Genomic DNA, 10,340 nt, shown 5'->3' on the forward strand with positions numbered 1-10,340 from the left:
CGTGCGCAGACGTCAGCCTCCGAGGCCCGTGCTGCCTTCTGGGCAAGGTGCGCGCGGCCAGCGGCCCCGGCCCCACGCGCCGGGACACGCGGACACCGCAGACTGCGGCGCCGCCCTGAGGCTTGCCGAAGGGCGGTGGGGCGGGCCCGGCCGCGGCGCCGCCCATCCCATTGCCGCGCCGGGGCGGGCGGGGGCGCGGTGGGGCGGGCGACCGCTTGGAGAGCCAAGGCGCTGCTCGCTGGGGCGAAGGAGCAGGTGGGCGACGCTTGCAGGGGCGCGGGAGGGCGCCGCTGGTACCGCCATCAGGGGCCTGAGGTTCTGCCACCTTTCGGGGGGATCAGCGACCTCTTCGCCCTGCGGGTGACAGTGGGGCATCTGCTTGCGAGAGGGGGAAGGAGGGAGAACCCAGGGCCACACACAAAGTTCTCCTCATCTGCTGACAGGAGGAGGTGAAGGAGGAGGAGGAGCCGGGTTGGTGCTAACTTGGAGCTGCGAAACCTTGGGGCGGCGTTCAAGGCCCCCTCCCACACGCGCGCAGAGCAGAGCGGAGCGCCCTGCTCCTCCTCCAGCTGCTGGCGTCGCCGCGCGGGGAGAAAGAAGCCCTCCCTCCGGCGCGGGGAGAGCTGCACAGCCGCGGGCAGGGGAGGAGGCCGCGGCTGAGCCCCGCAGCCCGATATCCCCAATCCGAGCGACCTCCTTTGGGGCAGGCGGAGAAGGTGGCATAGGCGACCAGGAGGTTTCGCCCACCCGGGACACGCACCCACAGTCACCTCCAAAGGATCCCCCTCCCCGAGTCTCTACAGGCTGCTCCTTCATCACCGGAGTCGCCCCTACCTCTCCGCCCCCAACCCCAGAGCCCCAGGCGGGGACCCCCTGATCGGACGTCCCCAAGCCTCCGGGCACCTGGCTCAGCAGGAGGCTCCCGGCTCGGGGCAGGGCAGGGCCGGCGGCGGCGAGCCGGAGCCCGCCCCCTGCCCGGGCCCCACAGAGCCCTCGGAGCCCACCCATGGGGAACCTGCCCCTTGCGCCTCCTTGCCCGGCCGCGCCCAGCCCGGCGTCCCGAGCCGCGCAGGGGAGGATCCCCGCGCAGTGACCCGGCAGTCACCACAGAGTCTGGGAGGCTCGGCGGCTGGAGCAGCAGGCGGCTCCCCGCAGCTCTCGGCGCTTCCAGGCAGCTCTCCCAGCCGTGCCAGAGGCCCGGCCCGCCATTCCCAGGTAGGAGACACCCCAGTAGAGCTGGGGATCTGGGGGAAGTGGAGCAGCCGGGAAGAAAGGGTAGAGGCTTGGAGGAGGAAAGCTCAGTGATTCCTTAGATGACCAGAGAAAGTGAAATTGATTGAGCACCTACTATGTGCAGGGATCGTCTGGCAACTTTACATACCTGGAGAAAATTAAATTCGTTGAGCACCTACTGTATGTGTCAAACTGGGTGCTATACCCTTTACTTATCCCAAGAAAGAAAGATTTATTGAGCTTCTACTATGTTCTAGTTTTGGTGCCAGAGGCTTTCCATTTAAAGAGCTAGAGTAATAGCCCATTTAAATAGGAGGAAACTGGGGCTTAAGGAAGACGAGCCAACTTCCCCAAACACTCCTGTCCCCCTTCTGGAGCTGGCTAAGGAAGATTAAGAAGTGCCTTCCTTATCCAGAGTTCTTGAGCTTTTTCTGGGTTGGTGCTGTGTGAGTTTCCTGGACGATCCCCTTTCCAGGAGGGGTTTCCTGTAACTTAGCTGGCTTGGAGGGCCCAGAAGGCAGCTCTGGAGGCCTCTCTGTACCCTCCCCTCCTCTTGTCCCCAGCACTGGGAGGATGACAGGGGATGTTGTCCAAGACCTCATGGAAGGTGGGAAGCCAGGCTGGGAGGGAGCAGCCAGGTCAGGAGCTGGTGACTCAGGCCTCCCATGGTGTCAGAGACAAGATGGGTTCCCTGCAAGACCTGCGCCTGCATTCCAGTCCAGCCTCACTGGGCAGCCCCACGGCTGCCAAGATAAAGTGCCACAAAGAAAAGAACCCAGCATGTGTTCAGTTTGCTGCGGCCCAGGAGCTGGGTCAGCCTCCAGACTTATTGGAAGCCCAGGGCCACACAGGGGGTTCATTTCTTACCATTAACAGAGGAATAACCTGAGCCCCAGGGAGCCAAGTCATTTGCCCAGGGCTGCGGGGCTGGTGAGAGTCAGAGCTGGCCTGCTGGAAGCGGATGCCTGCCTACCTTCTACCACCTGAGCTGCCAAGGGTGGTGGGGTTGGCTTTGCCAAGCCCCTGGACTCTCAGAGTGGCAGCTGGAGGCCAGTGACGGCAATGTGCGTGTCCAGAGAGGCTGAGTGTGCGCTGATGGAGGAGGCATGGGGGGGTGGAGGAGGGGCAGTGCAGTGAAACAGGCTCTGGGGCATACACCAGGAGAACACGTCCAGACTCTTGTCCTGCTGCCTGTGCCTGTGTGACCCTTTCATCTTCCAGGCAGGCCCTGGGGAGAGGCTTAAGGGAGAAGAAGTGTTGAATCCACAGGTGCACTTGCTCGGAGGTGGCTGGCAGGGTTGGGGGAGAATCCTGGGAGGTGCCTGTCCCCTTTCCGCTCCGCTGCCTGCAGGGAGAGAGGGAGTGAGAATATAATATGTCTCAGGGGTCATCCCCCAGCCTCACGCCAGCTGAGGCTTCACTGAGACAGACAGTGTTTTGGAAAAGACCAATTTTGGCCGGGAGTGGGTTTTCATAGAGTTAAGAGCCCAGACTTTGGAGCCAAACAACCTGGTTCTGATCCCAGCCCAGCTAGTCATCTGCTGTGTCGACTGGGGCAAGTGACTTAATCTCTCTGAGCGTCAATGTCCCCATCAGTTAAGTGGGCTGATAGATGCCTTCCTGGCTGTGGTTACTGTGCCCCCAGGATCGCACCCCCTCATTTCTGCTCTGGGAACGTTCTGGCTTCCACCTGTCCTCAGAATGGCCCTGTGGTGGGGTCAGTAGTCACAGTATGTGCATTCGGATACTTGTGTTGTTAGGGGGTCTCTGTTGAATTTCCTGCCTCTCGGCGCCTCATCTCTCTGATTTCCTACTTCCCCTCTCTGATTCCCTGCCTCCTCTCTCTGACTTCCTGAAATCCATTCAGTCATTGATATTGGACTCCAAATTCCCAAAGGGCCCTTCGAACTCATCCCTGTCTGCTCCTCGCTGTGTGAGGTCAGCCTGGCTGAGGATGGAGAAGGGAGAACAGGCTGCAGAGGAGAGACATGCCCACAAGGGTGCCCATGGTGCCATCTCTGGGGGAGGAGAGGGAAGAAAGATGTGGAGGCAGGAGGCAGAGCCCACAGAGGCATTGTCACCTGGCATCCAGGTGTCCAGATGTCTCACACAGCCCCACATGGCTCAGGCCATGTAAAGAATCAGTCTTCTCTCAGAGATAAAAACCACAGAGGATTTTTTTCTCCTTTTTTGCCCTCCCTGATTCCCTGTCCCTTATTTCTGACTCCTTGCTTCCTCTATCTGTCACCTTGCCTCCTCTCTCTGACTCTTTGCCTCCTCTCTGACACCCTGCCTCCTCCTTCTGACTCCCTGCCTCCTCTCTCTGTCTCCCTCCCTCCTCTTTCTGACTCCCTGCTTCCCCTCTCTGTCTCACTGCCTCCTCTTTCTGACTCTCTGCCTCCTCTGTCTGACTACCTGCCTCCCCTCTCTGTCTCCCTGCTTCCCCTCTCTGACTCCCTGCCTCCCCTCTCTGTCTCCCTGCCTCCTCTCTCTGTTTCCCTGCCTCTTCTCTCTGATTCCCTGCCTCCTCTTTCTGATTCCCTGCCTATTTGACTCCTTGCCTCCTCTCTTTGACTCCCTGTCTCCTCTCTCTGATTCCCTTCCTCTTTGACTCCCTGTCTCCTCTCTCTGATTCCCTGCCTCTTTGACCCTCTGCCTCTTCTCTGTGGCTCCCTGCCTCCTCTCTCTGATTTCCTGCCTCTTTGACTCCTTGCCTCCTCTCTTTGAGTCCCTGCCTCTTCTCTCTGATTCCCTGCCTCCTCTCTCTGACTCCCTGCCTCCTCTCTCTGATTCCCTGCCTCTTTGACTCCCTGCCTCCTCTCTTTGACTCCCTGCCTCCTCTCTCTGATTCTCTGCCTCTTTGACTCCTGCCTCCTCTCTCTGACTCCCTGAAGCTCATTAAGTCATTGCTATCAGCTCGTCTGTACCAAGCTCTGGGCTGGAGGCTGGGCAGGCAGTGATGGAGACAAATACTATCCCTGGGAGCTTCTGGCCCCTTTCCCATCCTGTCTAGACAGAAGTGACCACCAGCAGAGTCAAGCTGTCTGCAGAGGGACTTGGGGAGGGGGCTGTCATGGGGTAGGGCTTCTTTCCCCCCATCTCTGCTGAAGGCCCAGGCTGGCTGAGACAGCCTGGCAGAAACTGAGAAGGGCTCCCTGCTGTGGTCTGGCAGCCCTCTCTCCACCCTCCTCTCTCTCACTTCCTGCCTCCCACATGTATGCCCTGGGCACCTCATCAGGGCTGCCCTAGGGGAGGGCACTCCTTAGCACGGCCCCTGGGCCAGTCAGGTGGTTGAGGCAGAGGAAAGAAGGTCCCAGAGCGGGGCTTCAGGCAAACCCAAAGACAGAGCCATTTACCATTTGATGAATGAACAGATCGTTTATTGAGCCCCTGCTGTGTACATGGCATGGCAGTTTTGTGCGATAAATTCAAAAACAGCTTTAGACGGGAGCTGGGTGGGGGACGTGGGGGTCTTAGGCTTGAACTACTGCCCAGGCTCCCTTATTAACCAGGTAGGCTAGTCACAGAGCCTTCTGAGCTCGGAGCAGACCACCTGGGATCAAACCTCTCCTCTCCTGGTTACTGGCTGTGCAACTGTAAGCAAGTAATTTAACCTCTCTGTGCCTCAGTTTCCTCATCTGTAAATTGGAGAATAATACCACCTGTTTTCTGGGGTTACTGAAGGGAGAAATAGGTTAACATGTGTGCAGCACTTAGAACACTCTGGCATATTTTAGCTGCAAAATAAATGCCAGCTATGATTATTTCTATACTTAGTGCGGGGCTTGGCACACTGCATGGGCTCAAGTGGCAGCAGTTGCCGTCCTTGTGGCTCCAGGCCTGGGGTCCACCGTGTGCTGAGCTGGCTTTTTGTGTGTGTCCCTTTGTGATTCATTCATCGAAGTCACATTGGTAGCTTAGAATTGACCATGGTGGGAGCATTTACGCCATGGAAATTGGCAAATACCACCAATCAGGACTTTTAACAAAGGTATTTTTGAGAGCCGGTTTCCTGCACAGAGGCTGGTAGTTGGGCAGGGTGAGCAGATCCAGATGTGTGCCAGGGACTCACGTGCAGGCAACCTCTCCACCTCGAGTGGCCATCTCAGACCTTAGCATCATGATAGCCAGGAAGCGATGGTGTTGGAAAGCACCTTGGGTCAATGGACGAGGCACTCAAGGAAACCAACTTGGAGCATTCCGGGGTGGGGACTGAGTATGGGCACATACAGTTTTTTGTGTGAATTTAAAAACAATGCGTCTTCCTCTACACAAGATGCACCTCCCTCTGGGATGCAGCTCCCACCTCTGGGATGCAGCCCCCACTTGCCCACCCAGCCATGTGCCTTGTGCAGTGGCCAACCTGCACAACCTGTGGCAGCCTGAGGAGGACCGAGGGGATTGACATTTCAGCAGGCCTGTGCCCATCTGCAGTTCAGGAGCTGGAAAGCTCTCTGGAGAGAGGAGGGATTCCTGCTAGGGTGGGGAGATCAGAGAGGCCTTCAGAGAGCAGGTGGCACTTGAGCCAGATCCTGAAACTTAAGGGGAGGAGGGTATTCTGCAGAGGGGTGGCATGAGCAAAGGATTGGAGGCTGATCTCAGCAGAGCTCAAACTAACTAGGGTGACTGGGGTCAGGGGTTCTGGGGTGAGGATTCTGGTGGGCACTGAGGTAGGAAAGGAAGGAGGGCTGGGCTGTAAAGAGCCTTTGGGGTGAGCCTGGTGGAGCCTGTGGGTTTGCTTATACAAGAGCTTGGATCCATGTTGGCCTCTTTCATGAGGTCAAGAGGCTCCCATAGAAAGCTCTGGGTTTGCCCCAGAACCATTAACCTTTGGAGTTGGGCGGGAAACTTGAGCCAGCCATGAGTTATTCCCCATTCCACATCCTCTACTCTGGACCTCTGGGTCTCCTGGAGGCAAGTAAACACCTAGGGCCTGGGAGGCAAAAATATATTAGGGCAGGCCATGGAGCGCAGGGAGCCCGCCAGATGCAGAGCACAGGTCTAAATGTGGGTGGCTGCAGGAGCAACCCCAGGCATCCAGCTTGGAGCATGCAGTGTGGACATAGCCTTCCCTTCTTCCCAAGAGGGCTGAATGACCACAGAACCCCCTCCTGCCTCAGGCTTAAGAAATGCATGCTAGTGCCTTCCCCGTGTCTTATCCTAGACTCACAGGCTCCTGGAAAGCCAGATGGATGAACCAGGGAAAGAACAGATTCTCATGATAGATACCATTTTTGAGATTTCACCATGTGCTGAGCCTTTTGCAACAACTCTATGACTTGGGCTCATTTTGTAGATGAGAAAAGTGACTTCTAGAGAGGTTAAGCTACTTGCCCAAGGTCAGTAGCTAGAGGCAAGGCAAGGATTCAAATCCCAGGAGTCCGGTGCTTGCATAAACGAAAGGATGAATGAACGGATGGTAAGTGAGTGAGTGGATGAAGGAAGGAGTAAAGGAGAGGGCATGAATGAATGAGAGGGTAGAACTCCAAGGCCCCTTAGAACCTTGTCTGAGGTTCCCGTTTTATAGACAGAAAACTGAGACCTAGACAGAGGCCCTAGAGAGGAGGCCAAGACCTCTAACAAGAGGTGGCAGGGCCAGGTCGGGGGTCCCCTGACGTCTGCTTCTCTCGCTTTGTCACAGCCCCGAGCCATGATGAAGACTTTGTCCAGCGGGAACTGCACGCTCAGTGTGCCCGCCAAGAACTCATACCGTATGGTGGTGCTGGGCGCCTCTCGGGTGGGCAAGAGCTCCATTGTGTCTCGCTTTCTCAATGGGCGCTTCGAGGACCAGTACACACCCACCATCGAGGACTTCCACCGCAAGGTGTACAACATCCGCGGCGACATGTACCAGCTCGACATCCTGGATACCTCCGGCAACCACCCCTTCCCCGCCATGCGCAGGCTCTCCATCCTCACAGGTGAGGCCCACCGGTGCTTGGGCTGGGGTGGCAGGGCTGGGGCATGGGTGTGGAGTGTGCTGGGCACTTGGCAGTTTGCATAGTACTTGCATAGCCATCATCTGAGACAGGCGTCATCCCTGCACAGTGAGGCTCAGAGAGGTTTTGCCACTTACTAGAACTAGTGATGGAGTCGGGGGCCCTGATTCCATTCTGTTAGACTCCGGATCGATTACTTATGGCTGTCGGGGCCGCCTTTCAGATCAGGAGCTGATACCAGTGTGCCCCAGGGATATTCCTTTCTAGCGAACAGCATGATGCCCTGGCTGCTGCTTTCCTCCTCTGGGAGATGACCCACCAGAGCTCCGGGGCCCACAGTCAGTCCACGGGGCTCGGGTCTCCCACACCCCAGGCCTTTGCCACCTCCTAGAGAGGTAAGGGTAGGATCCTGGCAGTGGTCAACAAAGGGAAGGGCGCTTGGTCATAGTAATAGTGACAGTGATGGCAGTAGATGACACTTATTAGAAGCTATGGGCCTGACCCTGTTCTTAGAGCTTGGCATGTAGTGTATTTTATTTTATTTTTTTGAGACGGAGTCTCACTCTGTCACCCAGGCTGGAGTACAGTGGCGCGATCTTAGCTCACTTCAACCTCCGCCTCCCAGGTTCAAGCGATTCTCCTGCCTCAGCCCCCCAAGTAGCTGGGACTACAGGCACGTGCCACCACTCCCAGCTAATTTTTTGTCTTTTTAGTAGAGATGGGGTTTCACCATGTTAGCCAGGATGGTCTTGATCTCCTGACCTCGTGATCTGCCCACCTCGGCCTCCCAAAGTACTGGGATTACAAGCGTGAGCCCCCTCGTCCGGCATGTACTTATTTAACCCTCACAAATAGTTATTCATTCTCTTTTTACAAGTGGGGAAACTGAAGCCCAGAGAGGTTAAGTAACTCACTCCAATGGCAGCACAGCTCGAAAAGGCAGTCTGCTCTTGTGCTTTCAGACAAAGCCACACCGCAACCTCTCAGCCCTGCTGGGAGGGGTGAGGAGGGACAGGGAGGTTGCAGGGGGGTGGGGCGGGGTGGGGAAGAAAGGGTGAGTGGAGCTGAGGGGCTGTGCCCTCGTTTACACTGCATTAGCATGGTAACTAAGAGGACAAGCCCGGGACCCAGCACCTGGGTCTGAGTCCTGGTTCTGCTGCTTCCCAGCTTTGTACCTTGAGGCAAGGGATTTTATCTCTTTGTGTCTCAGTATTCTCATGTAAAGTTGCATCACATCAACACTCATCCTAAAGGCACTGTGAGAATTAAATGAATTAATATACATAAGGCGCTTGGTGAGCAGATAGTAAATGCACAATAAATCCCTGAGTCTTCTGTTGAGTCAGCATTTGGAGCGGGTCTACTCCCAGCCACACGATCATTTCCCAAGTCACTCCCCTCAAGTTGCTGAGCAGGGATAAGCGAAGGAGTGAGCAGGCAACTCTCTAGGCATCGTTAAGATAACCCTTCAACTGAGATACTTCTATACGGAGAAACCCATGCCATGCCCAGCCCTGCCGCCGCCTCGAGGCCAAGACTGAGGCTGCGGGGTGGCCCCTCCTTGAGTGCTTTCTCTTCCAGGCTGGCTTTTCAGAGCATCTGACCCAGACAGCAGTCAAGCTCCCCGCTCCACCCCGAGTTTTGGAGAAGGGGCATGTAGATAGGAGAGCCCTGGGTCGACCTGTGTTCGAATCCTCTCTGGGCCTCTTGGTTTAAATGTGTGAACAGAGGTACATGCATCCCGTCTGAGTCTGAGCCTCCCCAGCCACACAGTGGGCTTAACCTCATACCCTGCAGGGAGGCTGTGAGGACTGCAAGAAGGCTCCATGACGGGTATTGGATTGGTGTCAGCCCTCTCAGCCTCAGGGAGGGGACTGGGTACCCACTGCTATGAATAAGGCTAATGACAGAGGGAAGGAGAGGGGAGATGTAGAGAGGAAGCACGTGCATATTTTCAGCATGAATTTTCAGTGACACAAGTAATACACAAACACACCCTTCTGCAAACGCTACAGATAAAGCTAATGCCCCTTTGACCCATGTCCCCAATGCCAGGCTCCTGCCCCTGCCCCGGAGGTGGCCACCCTGGCCGTCTGGCATGGAGCCTTCCGGGCCTCCGTGACTACATTGGCATTCGTATTTGTATTCCCACAATGGAGAGTATTTTTGTCTGTCTCTTTTTTACAGCGCATATCATTCTGAGTACATCTGTCTGATGCTTGTTTTTTTTCACACACCAACCCATGCCTCATTTTCCAACCTGGTGGGACCTCATTTTTTCAACCTCATTTTCCTGCTGCTCAGGAAATTCTGAAAGCCATTAATTCCACCACCAGCTCTTCTTCCAGCTGCCAGACAGGCATCTCTGATGCTTGGCATCGCAGTCTCGCATTTGAATATGTCAAGGCCACGAGTCCTCAGGGGCCCCGGATTAGCCTAATGGGATGGGGTTTGGCAGCCCAAGAAGGAAGAGTTGCCAAGCTGATGCTGCCTTGCAAGTGCCTTTCAGAAGAGCCCACACTGCAGTTTCTTCCATCACCTCCCATCCATTCAGCCTGCCTTGGTGAACACTGTGTGCCAGGCCCTGGGGAGACTAGGATGAGTGGGTGATGGAACCCTCCCCTGTGCCTGAGCTCACTGTTTGGAGCACACCCTTGGCCTGGACACCATTCTGAATGTGCCATGTGCCATTAAGTGGGAGCAAATGATGTGCTCTGGGGTGCAGAGGAAGGTGGCAGCCATTCTGCCAGAAGCTGGAGCTGCTTGCTTCTCTTCTCGAGAACTTGGGCCAGTTGCTGATTCCTCTGGGCCTCAGTTTCCTCATCTGTGAGACAGGGATCTTGTCACACCACAAGGCTATCAAGAGTTTGAGCAAAAGTGGTTGGATGCAGTGGCTCATGCCTGTAATTCCAGCACGTTGGGAGGCCGAGGTAGGTAGATCTCTTGAGGTCAGGAGTTCGAGACCAGCCTGGCTAACACAGTGAAACCCTGTCTCTACTAAAAATACAAAAAATTAGCCAGGGGTGGTGGTGGGTGCCTGTAATCCCAGTTACTCAGGAGGCTGAGGCAGGAGAATCGCTTGAACCCGGGAGGCGGAGGTTGCAGTGAGCTGAGATCGCGCCATTGCACTCTAGGCTGGGCGACAAGAGTGAAACTCTGTCTAAAAAA

General features: G+C 56.0%; 1 protein-coding gene across 2 annotated transcripts in view; it reads left to right on the plus strand.

Annotated features, from left to right (window-relative positions):
• The first annotated feature begins 232 nt into the window (after positions 1–232).
• The window catches only part of RASD2 (RASD family member 2), a 14,046-nt gene continuing 3,938 nt past the window's right edge, over positions 233–10,340 (plus strand). Inside the window, exons 1-2 of one of the 2 annotated variants that reach the window (XM_017890134.1) lie at positions 233–255; positions 6,875–7,154. In XM_017890134.1, coding sequence (XP_017745623.1) covers positions 6,884–7,154 — 271 coding nt within the window. In that variant the 5' untranslated portion in view covers positions 233–255; positions 6,875–6,883. Of the gene's footprint in view, positions 256–1,025; positions 1,216–6,874; positions 7,155–10,340 lie in introns of those variants that run through there. The other variant, XM_017890133.1, reaches the window with a different exon arrangement.

The sequence above is a fragment of the Rhinopithecus bieti genome, unplaced genomic scaffold (genome assembly GCF_001698545.2).
Source record: "Rhinopithecus bieti isolate Rb0 unplaced genomic scaffold, ASM169854v2 scaffold_19737, whole genome shotgun sequence".
NCBI lineage: Eukaryota > Metazoa > Chordata > Mammalia > Primates > Cercopithecidae > Rhinopithecus > Rhinopithecus bieti.